This window comes from Bacillus rossius, chromosome 12 (assembly GCF_032445375.1).
Source record: "Bacillus rossius redtenbacheri isolate Brsri chromosome 12, Brsri_v3, whole genome shotgun sequence".
NCBI lineage: Eukaryota > Metazoa > Arthropoda > Insecta > Phasmatodea > Bacillidae > Bacillus > Bacillus rossius.
The window spans coordinates 23,896,597-23,914,144 of NC_086339.1; the positions used below are offsets into that span (position 1 = coordinate 23,896,597).

A 17,548-nucleotide genomic window follows, 5' to 3' on the forward strand; every position below is an offset into this window, starting at 1 on the left:
GCAAGGAATGCCTACTAGCAGCACTAAGATACTTTTTAAAATTAAATGTGGCACCCTTTACAAGTTACGTTTAATTTAAATATGGCACACTTTACCAGTATGTTTTTTTTAAATTAAATGTAGCATCCTTTAGAGGTTTATTTTTAATTTAAGTGTCGCCACCAACGGACGTCACTAGCACTATAGCTTGGCACACACTAACAGCAATAGCTGCTACTAAAAATGAAGCCCTATGGCACATGTATTTTGAATTTAAACTTGGTACCCTCTGGAAAATAATTTTTTTAAAATTTAAATGTGGTGCTCCCAACCAATTCTACAACTGATCTGTTAGCCCACTGGGTAAGGTCTCTGCTTGTGTCCCTTGGTTCAGACCTGAGCCACCGCAATTGGATTTTTATTAAAAATAACACCAGTGCTTCTGCCATCAGCGACACCTACCTTCAGCCTGATGAACCAACTGTGACAACACCAGCAGATGTTAAAATAGATGCAAACAATAACACCAGCTACTCTTCACGTGTTATTTCAAGAGCAACAACCTGTTGCTATGTCAGCATCCTTGATCAATTAGCCCGCTCTCCCCAAACCATTGGAATGCCCTCAAACTATCCCATCTCCCCCTAATAATATGTATTAATTTTTATTTATCACTCATAACCATTTAGCAAAGAACTTTTTGTTTACTGGCTGGTAGTCTATTAAAATAAAATGATACATATTCAGTTGACTGAAATTTACTAGTTATTAACTCACTACATACATCTTTTTCTCTGCTGAATCTAAAAAGAGCAACAGCAGAAAATACAAAACAAAAGAGTTTGTTTGCATAAAGAAGCAGTAACGTTGCATGTTCTAGCCTGAATGAGAATAATATTTATGTGAACATTATATAAGTTTTTTATGTTTAAGACAATTTTTAAGTTGAAACTATAAAATCACTAATGGAACAAACATGTTTCATCTGCATATCATTATATATCAATAGCCCGGTCTCATCTCTATATTTCTCTAACATTCTATCCTTCTTGACCTGAAGTAAATGAAGCCCTAAATAAACTAACAAAATAGCAAAAAAAAAAAAAAAAAATTCTTCATGAAATCACAAAGAAAGATCCTACATTAGAAAAATACAAAAATTATGTAAACATTAATCATAAATCAAAAATACAAACACAAACTACACAAAATAAAATCAGAAATTTAAATGTCAAAATATCATAACACAAAGCAAAAAATAAAAAAAACACAACAAAACAAGATAGTACATGGTACATAAATACCAATACACAAACCAAAACTTCAAATCTCACAAAAACACCATACACAAAACAAGCATCAAAAAAATAAACATGAACATGCACCAAAACAAGCATGGCAAGAACATGACTGCACTAGCAGCTAAAATTTTTAAGTGTAAAACCATTAACAAATCATGAAACTCAGCTGGTAACAATTCTTAATTAAATTGCATTTAAGAAAAAAATTAATTCTTGATAATTTCCGTAAGATGCTCACCGTTTTCTTGGTTCTGAGAGGAGCAATCAATCCAATTGAACTCATTGCAAAGTGTTATGATTTCAAACTCCTTCAGCAGGAGAGTCAGCTTCCAAGTGTACGGGACGAAGTGTAGCAAATCCGGATGTGCCTTGCTAGCCCAATCATTTATCATATCTACAGCGAAAAATTCACAACATTAGTGTACAAAATACATTGATTTTTGACTCAGCAAAGAATTTATCATACCTGCTGTATACAAAGCACACTACAAACTGCTAAAACGTTTGTACCTGCTATAAATGTAACCAGAACTGTAATAACCTATCTACTTGAAATCACTGACATTAAAGTACCACCCTTCAAGAGTCATCAGCAACCACTGATATGCCTTAAAAAAAATAATAATATTTTATACAGACTCATCACACATTACAATAACTTTGACAGTTATGTTCCTTTACTATAAAATGAGATTTGTATGAAAAATATTTTACTATTCCCTATTTAATTTAAATATAATCACATGACCTTGTAAACATATTGTGTGTTGAGTTATCTAGTGTTGTTAACTTTTATCTATACACATTGTATCCATGTCCTTGTAATCATGTCCTTGTTTCTTTCCAATTTTATGTTTACAAATTGGTGTTTATTTTCTATGATGCCTACCATTTAAGGCATCTACCTATTGGTAGACATGTCACAAAACCAAATAATATACAAGCAATAAAAATAGCTTACAGTTGAGAACCCAAATGTACATGCACAGCTTCATTAAAGACTAATAAATTTTTCTGGAAAAGAACTCATTATTTTATATCAATATTTTCATATTAATTATAACTAAGCAGCAATTCTCATTAGAAATAGAGGTTAAAACTTATGAAGAGCCTTACTATAAATATATATAAATGTAATAATTTTTATTTTTCTACTAGAACGGAACTTTTTAGTTAAAATTTTAAAACATAAAAAAGGATATGAAATTCACCACAATAACAAATGAGATCTTAATTACATCAAAAACAAAATTTTTACAGTTTTGAGCATACCTTGAAAGAACCATTTGTGAGCATAAATGAGGTTGACTGTCGCCTTACAGCCCGTCAAGTTGAGCAACCACTCTTGATGGTCGTTCCATCTTATGGGGTAGTGGCACTTGATGGTGAACTCCATTGTCTCACTCTCCACCAAGCTGCGATACTGCGGAAATTAAGTTGTCCATCACACACAATGCTGCTAAGTACATTAAGCAGTTAATAGTGTTTGAATCAAACTGTCCCCACAAGGAAAATCTGCAACTCATGCAACATAAATGAAAAAGAACTAATATTGTTTGCAAAACTCTTGTCCAACCAATAATTCACCTATGGAACCACATTATAAAGTACCTACAATACATTTTCAGATCCCAACAAGATGTTTTACATTTAGGAACAATTCAGCAAAAAATACCTAATTTCATAATTAAGAACAAAAACTGGGATTTTTCACGTATGTATAAAGTTATGATAATTCACAAGTACAACCACTTTATGGTGAATGATATTATCTTCTTTTTCTTTAATATGAGCTATAAAGATGGCCTAGTTAATTCTTAGCTATGGTAAAAATTCTTAGGGTAGCATAGGATAAATAATATTGCATAACAAATTCATGTATTTATTTTTAAATTGGACGTGCCATGAACACATACTTGGGCAATGTGCATTAAGCCTTTCAGAATATTTCCTCCAAATGATATCTCTTATTTTGTTTCATTAAAAAATACTACGGTATATTTATTTGCAGAGTTCCCACAAAATATTAACAATCAAAATTCCTGACTTTAAGTGACTCATTTATTTGTATCAGGGCAGCAAAGAGCAAAGTCACAGTTCAGGCTTGCTCGATTTAGTGTGACTTGTGTCCCTTTTGCTTGTCATGTCAACAGTCTTCAAGACGGTGCTGCATGTGCATATTGTTTGTTTGTATGTGACATTTCTATAGTTTCGTCATTGCAGTTTTAATCACCTGGGCAAATTCTTGTTACCAAAATGGTCCTCTAGAAGAAAATGACAAGATCATCATGGCATAGTACACTAAAGAACCAATAGATGGCACTGTTAGTTTTTTTTACCTCGGTGACAGAATTAAGAGCTGCAATCTTATTTTTACGAGTACAAACTATCATTGTACTTACTTGGGCAGAATATACAGGTTTACTGTTTTTGCTTTGTTATTTGGATACTAAACAAAATTGCTTTGGTGCTTTCGATAGGTTTTATTTATATTTGACTTCTTAGCTAGCTGAGTTTTCTCTGTGATTTGGGTGCTTACTTATTACATTCTCTCTTAGATAACTTTGACACATTTAATAAAATTATTTTTACACACTGTATCCTAAGAAGAATTCAGTTGTACAAATGAATATCAGCTGACAATATAACTACATTAAAAAAAATTGACATTTGCAAACACTACAAATGTTCAGACAGATTACAAAAATTTATATAAAAAACATAGGTTTGAAAATATACAAAATTTTCTTTAACTTACTTGCAGACTAGTGGTAGCCTCTAGATGCAACAACTGTCCAGTTATTTTTGTAGTGTAACCATCACTTTGAACAACCCAGGGCATTGTGACTTCAAGGTACGAGCCTGGTCCCACATTTATATGCACTGCATTCGTTTCCTGTTTGCAAGTACATAAAAATAATTCACGAAACCGTTTCACTTACAAATTAACATATGCCAAAGAGACTTACTTTTCATCTACCAGTTAGGTCCATGATTATTAATTACTAAATTGCCACTTCCCTTAGAATCAAAGACAGCAATTCAAACCATATCAATTTATTCTGTAATTTTTTTTTAATATGCACCTGAAGCACCTAAATATAACAGAATAAAAAAGTATTTTTCATAACTAAAAACTATCAAAAATACAAAACATTATTTCACCATTCAAAGACTGATGTTTCTCAGAATTTTTAGTAAGACATTATTAGTTGCCTCCAGCTTTATCCCTCAAACCACAACATTGAACAATTTTTGTAAATATAATTAGGTACAAGTTCAACAAGGTTAGTTACACTATAATATTTAAAATATTTAAAATATTTTAAATATTTTAAAGGGAATACTATATTTATTTCCAAGCAAACAACTACAAGTACAAATATTTAGCTTCATTTAAAGTAAAGAATTATCTAAAGAGTTAAAATTACATATCATAAATCTTGAAACAAAAATACCTTGTTTTTTGAGAAGAGTAGGTCGACAGTAGCCTCATTCAAAGTACTCAAACGAATGTCAAACGACTGAGCACGTCTCTTCTCCCCTGGTTGCGAAACTTTGGTGACCTAAAAAAAATAACATATTTCTCTGCTTAATGAAGAAGGTAACCCAAGAAGTGGTCTTGTGGGAAATTTTCAATGAAATTGGTGCTATTTCTATACAGTTACACTTGTCCATGAATACAATATGTGGACAAAACTAAGCTATGTATATGCTTAGCAGCATCTTATCATTAAGCTACAAAACATAACACATTTTGTACTCCATGTTGATCTGCAACGTATAAAAAACTACTATGGCAGGAACAAATATCCCATCACCAGATCATCTCTCTGTGTTAAAATATTATACAAACACTGAAAAACTTTTCACTTAATTTTTTCCAGAAAAATTAAGTATTTATGTAAACTATTTGTATGCTAGTGGGCTTGTGTATGATCCTAAAGACTTTTTTTTATTATTATTTTGAAACTGAATAAAAATATACCTCTATGCATAATTATCATTTTAACAAACACACACATGCATCTTATTAAATATAATTTTCTTGCAAACAGTAAAATCATGGGTCTTGTCAAGTTTTGCATAGTTTGTTACTAATTTATTTGATTGCTGTATCAGCATGTTTATCATTTTACTTGTATAAAAAAACTGATAAATAAAATTCCATTAAGAGTAACTCAAATTTCTCATGCAAAATACTTATATAAATGACATAGCATTACTTCCATACAACCAAGTAAATAAACATTGTTTAATATTTGTGTTTAGTAAACTCAAAATACTTTAAATTAGTTGATATTAAATAAAAATATATTTAAAAAAACATATAAAAAAACCTTAATCCTTTCATAAGTATAGGTAATATCTGGATTTACTTTTACTTCAATTATTTTTTAACAACAAACTTTTATTGAGTGGAAGAAAGATGTTCCGGTTTCCTTGTCCCCCAAATGTATTTCTTAAACTGAAAATGGGCTCCGTAACTTACCTGTGATTTACACTGATCATATCTGAACATTTATCTTAAATTAAAAATGCAATGAAAAATAATTTGAGGTATAATACCCAATAAGGGCTTACCTGTAACACACACGGCAATATTAAATAACTAGTAATATTCTAATTTTTTTTTTTTAAGCATCAGTAGTACTCAAAGTATCACCTGAAGTGGTTGATAGTCGTTGGGTAAAAAAAACTTGAACAGGTGTTCTCTTTGACGGTCTGCCCAAGGTCCGTAGCTGAAATCCGTTCCTTTCCCACACTAAAGTGACACACAATGTTGAGCATTAAACAAGTGAAAAACTGTACAATCAACTTAAAAAAGCATTATGTTCACATCTAACGCACAAAATGAAAACCAAATTTGCTTTTACATCATACAACTGAATCTCACACACCAAAAGTAGAATTTTTAAGAAAAATAGTAACTACATAATTAACACAAATTTTGTATCTTTAGCGAATTAAAAAACTGATAGCTAAATAACATAGCAAATCTAGCTACATACATTCTCTGTCAAACATTAACAATGAAACAAAACTGGATGACAAAAGTGACTGTAGTTGTGGCCCATCCCTAAATGAAGGAGCAAAAATGAGCCCAGATTCACGGTCACTCATCCACCCCTTCAGCAAATGCTTCCAGCAAACTAACCTTTATGTCCACACCCCAAATTGGAGGCGCTGATTCCACAATGTCCCCATTGGCCAGCTGCAACATTAACGGCTCCTCCGGTACAACTCCTGCAAAAAAAATATCACCATGAAAATTTTCATCAAATTATATAGTTGGAATAAAAGGATGTATGTGGTTACAGGTAGGATTCACATAATAAAATTATATTCCCCTCCAATTTAAATTTTGACAGATATTGCAGAATTTTCAAGGCTTTTGTTTACTTGACAATACATTATTGTCACCATTAAGCAAACAAGAATTTACGAGCAACTAATAAAGTGAAGAAGTTTACAGCAGGGTAAGTGGTGCTGTTTCAATCTTGTTAATTTGAGTTTGGTTCATGTGTTCTGCCGTATATTCTTTTCAAATGTATTAACGTTTGTTGTGGTTTAAACTTAAATTTGTTACCCTTTGAATTTGGTTGTTAACTGCATTTCATGTACCAGATCAGTAATGTATATTCTATTTTTGTAATGGTCCTTGGCATACTTAATGCTTATTTATAAATTTTTTTTTTTTGCGATGACTGTTATCTTTTAAGTTATGCACAGAAATAAATTGTTTGCTTCATGTTTTCACAAAACCCTTTGGTCAGACATCCTTTCTTTGCATGGGTCACACTTTTATGTTATCCTGTACTAGTACGCTTTTGCCCTAGTGTTTCTGCTGTGATAAATGCAGGATTTTAAATTATTGGGATCCTTGTAATCACAGTACGTTGCAAACTGAGACTTAACATCTCATTAGACACGACGAGAGGTAATGTGATGAGAATGGAGCTCTGGTAGAATGAGTGGGTGGGGGTAAAGGTAGTACCCAGAGAAAAAACACTGTCCACCATGTTTCCCAGCAGCATAAAATCCAGGTTCTACCCCACTGAGAATTGAATCCAGATCGTCTCAGTGTGAGGCAAGTGGTCTGATCCCTCAACCACAGTGGCCCTACGCAAAAGTTATGTAATAACAAATATGTTAAAATGTAGAGAAAATTCAAAAACTAAACTGAAGAGCAGTATTAGAAAAAAAAATTCAACATCACATTTCTATTTCTAATGATAATAAAAAAAAATTAAACTATAACTGAGTTGGTTAAAAGGTTTACTACTGATGTGTATTTTCCAAAATGGTGTAGAGATGATTTAAAAAAAGGTCACACCTGCTTCATCCATGTAGTAGTAGAGTTCCATGTTATTAGATGAGAGTATCACGAATCCTTCCCCCATGTACCGTGGAGGATCATCTATCATTCCAGTGTACTTCGGGCTAGGGGCTAAAATCACCTGCAATTACATACATGTTTCAAGTGGTCAAAAAATATTCATCACCAATCTTAATGTTACTCAGCATTTCATGACACAATATTTATGAATGGAAAAAAATACTATGTTGGACATATGAATAACCAACCCCATCTCTAGGGACTAGAGATTTTATTTTTAGGTCATTTTCATTTTCAAAACAGGAGACATACACACATTTTCTTTTTTCATAAAAATAGTGTACAATTTAACAAACATGACTTCAAATATTTATAAATTCTTATTCCACCAAAATTCAAATAGTCTAATTTGAACTGAAACATGATGCACTTATATTATTATAATAATAGTAGCAAACTGGCAAATTTTTGTGTGGTTTAAAAATGTGCCAACGTCATTAATGTAACTAAAAACGTGTTACTAATAAGAGATGCAAGAACAAACAACATATTAATTTTTTTTCATCCATTTAGTTCATATATTTTGGTAAAAGATTCATGATAAATAATTAATTACATTCAATAAATTTACCATGATAAGTCAAAATTGTAATTTGAGTGAAGTTTTGTCAATTGCTGATTGATTTCATGTTTTTAGGTACATTTCTGTGCTAAATGTTGAATTAACTTGCATTTTTGTGTTATATGTGTTATATTTTGTAGGTATTGACGTGCTTTGCGGTGTTATTTTGGTTTTATGACAATTCATTATATAACCTTGTCCCTACAAATCACACATGCCGAACAAAACCAAAATAACTGAACCAGACAAAATGTAATGAGGCTGATCTTAACAAGCTGGCATTAGTGTCTCGCAGATCTCCAAGTAATGTGAAATGGCAAGCTAAAACTGAGCAGGTGAAGGAAATGAAAGTACTAACACTGAAAATTCACCGGCCAAACGGATTGTGTGAAACCTTTTCCACATTGAAAATCTCAATTACGTGCTACCCAATATCAAAACTAGATAATATAAAACTGTCTAGAAATTCAATTTATGTGTTATCCCTCATTACGTGAGATTGGAAAAAATATTCCTAATAAAATCTTGTATTATTATTTATGAACGTTGTATAAATTTTACATGATTGCACACAAACCATTGAAAGATAGTAAAAAATTAATGACCCATGTTTCAATGATCAAACTTTGCCATAAGGTGCACGAACATGCAATACCTTGAAGTTCTCCGCCTTACACTTGATGAAGTGCATGAAGTGGTCCAGTCTGGATGCTGCAGGCTTGGTGGAGTACACAAAGTGTGCCTCCTCCACATTTACCGAGAGCGTGGTTGGCACGAGGCGATTCCCAAACACAACGTGGCCCTGGAACAATCATTTCAAGTTCAATGTGCAGTGCCAGTTATATTTTATTTATTTATTTACATTTTTTGTTCCATGCCCACCAACAGACCGGGGACTTTGGCGGTGGGCACGACAAATACAAAATACATAATTTACTTTTTTTTTTTTGTAAATGTCTGCTTGCTTGGTTGCAATACGTAGTTTCGGCTCAACTTAGAACAGATCCCTAGGAGTGGTTAGGGGAAGAGCTGGCGATGCCTTGCAAATGGCCGTTGGAAATCTCGATCGCTCCTGAGAGGGTAGTGGTCCCAGTGCTGCATGTTGGTTCACACCCGGTTTGTCCTTGGCTAAGCTTGATAGGGGCAGGCCAGCTAGGGGCTGCCACACTCCGCCTTCGCCCGGCTGCGGCGTGATCTCAAGCCTTGGCTTGGACCCACGGAACTTCGTTAGGCATTCCTCTACCGGAATGGGTACAAGTATAGTGTTAAATTTACAGAAATACCCCTTAACTAATAGTAATTATGAGAAAATGAAGAAAAAAAAAATCAACATGGCTTGTGAGACCCCACCTTAACATCCCCCAACTTTCACGTCCGCACATCTTCATTGCAAGCAGTGCAGGATACAAAAATATCTTGTATGTAGAGATTCAAAAAGTTAACTGTAATTTTATGGGTCCATTACTCACAGTTGTCACATCTACTTTGATGACTGGAATGAGATCCCGCCAGTTGTGACTCAGTATCGCAGCGATCTGGCCTCCTTGCTGCTGCTTTGATGACGTTCCAACAACCGGCATGCCTTCTTCCAAACTTCCGTTTTCTGTTGGAGAAATAACATTTGTGATGAATAATCACTCTACACGAAACAAACAGACTACCTAGATACATGATGGAAGTTAATTACAGTTGAAAAGAACCAAAAATGTATATTTAGGAAATGAGATGAAATACGCCTTACTATCTAACATACTCGATACAGTTACACATACACTATTATTCGTTTAAAAAATCTTTAATATTAAAACTGATTATTACCCTAACCAGGAAATTAATAGACACACACGCACACATGCATGCATGCACTCACTCACTCACTCACTCACTCATGCACGCATACACACATGCATGTATGTGTGTATATATATGTGTGTGTGTGTGTATATATATATTACAGACTTAAATAGGCCTAGAAGTCAAATCAATCAGCAACATTAAATATATGTATTGACATACAATAATGAGCTCGCATACCAACATAGATCTTAAACATGAATATGAGTGTTCGTTTCTAAACCCATATAGATTAGTATGATTAATAGAGGTAACTTTCAAACATAAATTATGTATTTATTAAAATTTTAAACACTTATATTTTAGTTCAATGTTAAATTTAAGTTTTATTTAAATTAAGTACTCGTGGTTTAACTTTTACTCTCACCAGAATCACTTACCAGATAAAGAAATATTGTTTTACGAAAACCCATCCAAACTGCTAACAGTTTTACTTGGAAATAAATGCAAACTTTGACAGTCATCAATAACATCATATTTTCTGCTATCCAGCTAACTGTCACATCCATTAAAACAGAATTATACTTTCAAAAAAAAATAAACATAGTTTAAAATATTCAATTATTTACTAAGAAAAATAAGGTTTGGGGTGATTATCAGTAGGGACAAGACCAAAACCCTCCCAAAGCGTAACTGCAAGAAATACTGGTCAATTATTAAAAAAAAAACTACAAAAATAATGGTCTTAATACTCAGATATACCCAAAGAAATGCTCCACTGTTACCTAGCTAGTACCAGAAATCAGAAAACTAGCTTGACCCAATACGCTTCACATGTTATGTGTTAAATTATTGCAGTTTTCCTTGCCATTAGCAGCTTGGTCGTCTGTTCGTGGGAACACCTGGGGGTCCAGACCAAACAGTGACTCCAATTTGGCGTACATCTCGCTCCGGTTGTAAACGTGTAGTTCGAAACCATTCACCATCACGGACAGCCGCGTATCAGAGTGAGACAGATCTGAAAAACAAATCACGCTGAAATGAAAGTAAGTTAATTATTCTGTAATTTTTTTTGTATAGCTTATTTAATTTGCTACTGGACTATTGTGCAATTGGTCCTGTGGAAAACAGTTTTACTTTTGGGCCTAGAGTTTGGCATATGCAATCATGGTTAGAAACCTACCGACTCCATCCTCTGGATTTTATACCACTTAAAAATATAAAATTCAATGACTGTGGCATTACCTAGCAGCAGAACCTAGAACTCTCTGTTACGCCATCTATCATGGCCAATGCATGCAGTCAACACTAGCAGAAAACATGAGCATCAATGTGGCGGCTATGACATTATACAACTTGGCCATCGACAGCTGATGGTCACTACAGACGAAAATGGGTGAAGTGAGGTGAGTGGAGGGGAGGATGGCAAGGAGAGTGTATCATAATTTCTTCCTTGCACATATGCATCATATGACTATTTCTCCCATGATGGTGTACCATAATTCCAGTACAGCCTCCCATAATTATTGGGTTCTACTTAATGTGCTCACTAAGTCATTTTTCAAGTATGATAGATGAACACCATTTAATAAATAATACTTTGTTCATGCAATAATAATAACAAATTGTATTAGTACACAGAAACACTTTTAAGTAGACAAAGTTTTTCTTGATAAATAAAAAAGTATACTTGAAGAGTTGATGCCTATCCTTATTATTTTTTTGATTAAAAGTGTTTAGAATATAAAATAAAAACCTAACAAAAACTTATTACAGCATAGTTGAAGAAATGAATATTATTTTAAAGACGTGCTATTAAAAAAGTCAGAAAACGAGAATTCAACATGGATAAAGTCGCAAGCAAAAGTTAGTAAATAATAAATCACAAAGGGAAGGCAACAAGATTTTTCAAACCTTCCGATACATCTCTTGGCACGTAGGATCTCCACCAGCGAAAAATAAGCCATCCATCCTGTATTCGCACTGTGAAATCATGCGTGATGTACACAATGCTTCGAAACATGATCTTGCCCGACAGCACATTGCATGTAAGTGAGCCTGCACAGTAAGAAATCACACAAACGAATGCAGGTAAAAACAAAAGTAAATTTTCATAAAATACACTCATTTTAGAACCACAATTAGCTGTATTGTTTAAATAAAAAGTTTGCTAGCACATATATAACTAGGTACGTATTACACTTACACTACTAAAGTCTTTGAGATTATTCTAGAGTATACCTTACCCCAGCAACTGAACAGATATTTAGAGATTTCGATCACCTAAAGAGCGTTAGCAATTTTCTTATTGTTTGCTTTGCATTTCAGCAGTGCAAAAAACATCATAAACCTTTTGCTATAGATGTGAGAAACTAAGCAGGCCAAAAAAAAATCTTATACACAATCTATACGGTTACCACCACAAACTGAATGAATATACCAACAGATTTACTGTTTACTGTTTCTTGTACGAGATGCCTTTTCTGAAACATTATCACCTGACCAGGGCCGGCGCGACCATATAGGCGAACTAGGCAACCGCCCAGGGCGCTAAGTAGCTGTGGGCGGCGCAGCACGACACATAACAGCTCATATAATATGTTTAACGATTATTGAAACTAGATGAAAATGGATTTTTTTAACAGTTTGGAATGTTTATATTGATATAAGTAATTATTTAAAGTCCACGGTGACCTGTTATGATTTGTAATAAGTAAAGAAGTAAAAAAAAAAACACAAGCCTGCTTAAATTTGATTGTTGACAAAATCTTAGACTTACTTGATGTATTTTGAGGCAAGGAAAATTTTTTTTTGGGGTGTCCAGCTGGTGCGGGGGGGGGGGGGGGGGGGGCATTAAGGTTTTTCGCCTAGGGTGCCAATTTACCTTGCACCGGCCCTGCACCTGACCAAAACGTTTACAAAAATCATCACCCATAAGCTAACCAACATGATTTTCACGAACTAAAATACAAACAAAATCTGCAAGTGAACATACCGACTTGCACGTAGCCCGTCCGTATGAACAACCTGTTGAGGAGGCGCGTCACGAAGTAGCCAACCACGCGGGAGTTGTAGTAAGTGATGTAGACGACCCACACGATCGCCGACAGCAGGGAGAACATGAGGAAGGCAAAGCTGCTGTCCACCGTGAAGTCCACGTATTTGTTTATGTCCGTGAGGTTCCATGAAGCGGCTTTCGGCACTCCGGAAAATTCCTCCATCCTGACGTTGTTCCCGTCTTACTCCGGGTGGGCCTGAGGAGAGGACATTGACATAGCTAGAACACCTCTTCGTGAAATTAGTTTAAACTTCTGCACTGCATACTCAACACAACAACCTTGATGTATGCAACTCCATATCTGACTGGAAATACATAGGCTGTGATGTTGGCGTGAGATTGCTTAATACCACTGTTGACCTGAGCACCTTTCTAGACGACACAACCAGGAGGTTGAATAAAGCCAGCAGCCACTAGTGCTAGGACTGAAAGGGAAATAAAATCTACCTTCACATCTACTAACTAAAATCTAGCAACCTATTGGCTAACAAACACGTGGCTTTTAATACAATACACTAGTAGTGTGTTTTATTGTATTAACTATTCAAATAACCAGTAACTCATGTTGAAAATTTTTCTTACAGCTTAATGCAGTCTTATACAAATGATAACTTATAGTTTAACATCCTGTTGAGTTTGAGGTCATTAGAGATGACGATATGAGAGCATTCATGGAATGACTTGATGAGGGGGAGGGGGAGAAACAAGAGTACCCCCGAGTTGACTCTTTAAGCCTTTTTAGGACCTTTCAAATAATTTTCTTACAACTTTTTATTCATCACAGTACTTTTCATTAGAAAAATTTTAAATAATACAAAGTAGCCTACATCTATTATTTGCAAAACATGCCTATTTTTGTGCTAGATGTTAGATTTTTATGTTAGAGATAGTTTACACATTATTTACGTGGACAGTATTCAACTATTTATACTTTACTAACTGAAATACCTGGCATTGCCCAGGCTAAATCACCCTTGGGAGCCGATTTTTGGACAACTTTGTCCTCAGTTGATAGCTATGTAATATAAGAAACATCAAATTCAAATATGTAGGATATATAGGTTCTTGAAGAATGGGAAATTTTAAGCTTTAATACCCCAAAAAATTCTGTAGAACTTATTGTTGAAATAGGCCTACGTGAAATTTTGAATTTCAATGCTCCCGCAACCCTCCATGGGAGCCAATTTTCATAAAATAATTTCTTAGCGGATGTCTACTTAGCAAAAGGAATACACGTGCCAAATTTCTAATCTGTAGGTCTTGTATTCCTGAGAATTCGTGATGAAAGAGTCACAGAGTGGTATTTCGCTTCATACAAACTTTACCACTCATTTCCACCCCTTTAGGGCTGAAATTGAAAAAAAATTCCTTCATAGTGCACCCCTATTTATTTCCTCCAAATTTATATATTTCCTCCAAATTTCAATTCTCTAGAGACACCGGTTTAGGTTGTGCGTTGTCTGTATGTCTGTCTGTCAGTCAGTCACGGTAGGTACTGTTTTATAAATATAAAGTAACTATTAACTGAAGTGAGGCATGAAAAAAAAAATATAGAAAAAATCTGCTGGAAATTCAAATTTGTTAACTTCCAGCACCATTAGTGCTTATTTAGTGCTTTTTTGTGTCTTTCATGAGCAGTCCTTTAGTTTCCTTACTTTTTACTGGCTTTCGTGACCTGTCAACACCACCCTCTGAGCAGACCCTCAAAATTAATTAACATTTTTGTTCAAACTAATTCAAATCACAAAAACCTAATATTAAACATATTAATTTATATGAATGTAATGTATTCAGAATGAAGTTTTTACAAAAATGTACGTAGGTTACTAAGTAGAATGGAAAAATTTTTAAAAATTTTTTTTATCCAAAAATTGTTTTTAGTAACTAATTTTTTACATTATGACATAAGTACATTTTTCAAACAAGTACTTGCAGCTTTATTTTTATTGTTCCAAGTGCATCATCAATCAGTCAAAATGACACTTTTTTGGTGAAATAATCATAAATCATTTATGTGCAATGTGTGCAAAATATTATGCTATTTTATCAATGAACATAATTTATAAAAAATAAAAACAATAACATTAAATCTCATGTTTTAAAAATGAAAGAGGCCTGAAAATAAAACCATAATATTTTGTCTCTACTTATCACGTAGGTATCAAAGTTTATCCCTTGATCCTGATGGCATGATCCTGTATAATCAATCCAATAGTACATCATGCTTGCTGTTTTAAGCGAGTAAGTCGAAGGTTCTGGACATAAAAATATTACAATACAAACATTTTAATTGAGGTGTTGTGGAATTTTAATTTTGTGTATAACTTACAATCATAATTCATTGCTTTTGTTATTACCAGGATTTTTCAATGCACTAAATTAAAACAGCAAGCATCATGTACCACAGGATCAATGTACAGTTAACTCCCTATTATCCGCGGGCGGATGATCCACGGTGCGGATTATCCGCGCATGCTACGAAAAAATACATACGCAACATATGTAAATCTGTATTTTATTACAAGTGAGCAAATTTGAACTCTACTGTTGAGTGTATTGTGTTCAGTATACAGTAAAACGCCACAGGCCTTCTCGGAACTCTTGCAGTAGGCTCTTGCTATTTTTGTCTCTGTCGCACTTTGTTTCTAGTCGTATTGTTGAGCACTTTTATGTTTACATTACTGAAATGTATTTTATGTTAATTATTCAGTAAAATATTACAATTTCAGCATCATTTAAAAGTTGAAATAAAGGTTTCCTCTTTTGTTTCCCATTTTCGGCTCTTTTGCGGATTATCCGCGATTCTCACTATCCGCAGTGGCCCTGCCACTTAATTTCGCGGATAATTGGGAGTGTACTGTATATATTAGATCATGGCATCAGGATCAAGGGATTAACTTGGATACATGATATGAAACTTTTATCAAAAAGTGTACCTATTGAAAATAAATTATAATAGTTCTATTCTAAATCCCTAGTATGTACTCATAAAATAGTAAAACTTAGAAATAAGCTACATTAAAAACTAAGGCAATTCTGCAGAGAAGATACTTCTGAGATAAAAGGTGAAAACTAACTAAGTTTGTTCAACTACATTAAGAATAAGTGTTCCATATTAAAAACATAATTTTAATGAAGCATGCCTAACCTAACCAATCTTTGACTTAAGTTATTATTTGCCTTATTTTGTAGAAGTTACTCTAGAATTACCAAAACTAAAGTAGCTTATGTTGCATATAAACCTACCACCCCCAGTTATTTTTTTTTTTTTTAGTTGTTTGTATGGTTAACGGCTTTCGCCCAAACCAGAACTAAATCATTCCAATATTAATCATATCGTAGCAATCAAATCTCTTACTGTAAATTAACACCCATGCCTTACCCGGGACTCGAACCCAGAACCCCTCGCACCGTAAGCCGGTGTGCATCCGACTACGCTACGGAGGTCGGCCCCCCAGTTAATTTGTTCATTCATTTTTTTTTTAAATCCTACCACCACAATTACCACCTTATGCATACCAAAAAATTGCATGAAGGAATATTAAATACGTACCATAAAGCAGTTAAAATAAATGCATTTGTAAATCATAACTAAAAGAAAAACATCATATTAATTTAAAATACATAAATCATAACCAAACTTGACCAATTAGTGAAATGATAAAGCTGAAATTAGAATTCAACCGCCTATCGGTTACGATACGATTGATAACGAGCCGTTAACATTAAGTACCTTTATCAAATAAAAATATTTAATTTTAAAAAGATAAAAATAATATGCGAGATCAGCGACGTATAAGATTAAGAGGGCGTGGCAAATTAATAAAAAAAGAAAAACCACCGGATTAGGCTTGCATATGCATTAGTTCATTAGCAAAAGCTAGTTACGATACCAATAATAAAACTACTTAAATTAACGACTCACATCCCATTTTAATTGATTATCCCGATAATAATTTACCAAAAAAATATATATTTTTTTGTTCCTCATTAAAAACTTACGCTCAAATCTGTATGAAAAAAACCTATTTTCAAATTCCGCTGCAGCATATCAGCCATCAGTTTAAAATATAAAGCCCAAAATGATATTTTATCCGAATGTCAGTCACTACAGTTAAATGGTACAAACATAATAATAATATCAAGGATAAACATAAACAGAGGGTAGCCATTTCAATAATATCTGAGACATGTTCCTTTTTTTTCATTCAACTGCTGAGATTACTAAAACTTTCGATTCTTTTAGATTCCATATGTTCCAGTAATACTAATATTTACTAATGATACGTAAATGTTGTTCAGCTGTGCAGATTATTGTACGTAACCATTCAATTAAATTCATAAAAGTTCCTGTAGCAAGCATTTTACACTATTTCTCTCTCACTCTTCTCCTAAACTGAGCCACACTCCTTGCTAACACACAATCCTCATCCATTATCGTTTTCACTATCATT

The 17,548-nt window shown here is 33.7% G+C and overlaps 1 protein-coding gene across 5 annotated transcripts in view; it reads right to left on the bottom strand.

Annotated features, from left to right (window-relative positions):
- LOC134537721 (bridge-like lipid transfer protein family member 1) overlaps positions 1 to 17,243 on the bottom strand; it is a 143,280-nt gene extending 126,037 nt beyond the window's left edge. For 4 of the 5 annotated variants that reach the window (XM_063378468.1, XM_063378469.1, XM_063378467.1 and 1 more), the window contains exons 1-13: positions 17,097 to 17,213; positions 13,032 to 13,290; positions 11,951 to 12,094; positions 10,905 to 11,054; positions 9,712 to 9,845; positions 8,898 to 9,044; positions 7,618 to 7,741; positions 6,439 to 6,527; positions 5,947 to 6,045; positions 4,739 to 4,846; positions 4,039 to 4,176; positions 2,553 to 2,703; positions 1,519 to 1,674 (exon numbers count right to left, since the gene is read on the bottom strand). In XM_063378468.1, coding sequence (XP_063234538.1) covers positions 1,519 to 1,674; positions 2,553 to 2,703; positions 4,039 to 4,176; positions 4,739 to 4,846; positions 5,947 to 6,045; positions 6,439 to 6,527; positions 7,618 to 7,741; positions 8,898 to 9,044; positions 9,712 to 9,845; positions 10,905 to 11,054; positions 11,951 to 12,094; positions 13,032 to 13,257 — 1,666 coding nt within the window. In that variant the 5' untranslated portion in view covers positions 13,258 to 13,290; positions 17,097 to 17,213. Of the gene's footprint in view, positions 1 to 1,518; positions 1,675 to 2,552; positions 2,704 to 4,038; positions 4,177 to 4,738; positions 4,847 to 5,946; positions 6,046 to 6,438; positions 6,528 to 7,617; positions 7,742 to 8,897; positions 9,045 to 9,711; positions 9,846 to 10,904; positions 11,055 to 11,950; positions 12,095 to 13,031; positions 13,291 to 17,096 lie in introns of all 5 variants that reach the window. The other variant, XM_063378466.1, reaches the window with a different exon arrangement.
- Between the last annotated feature and the right edge of the window lie 305 nt (positions 17,244 to 17,548).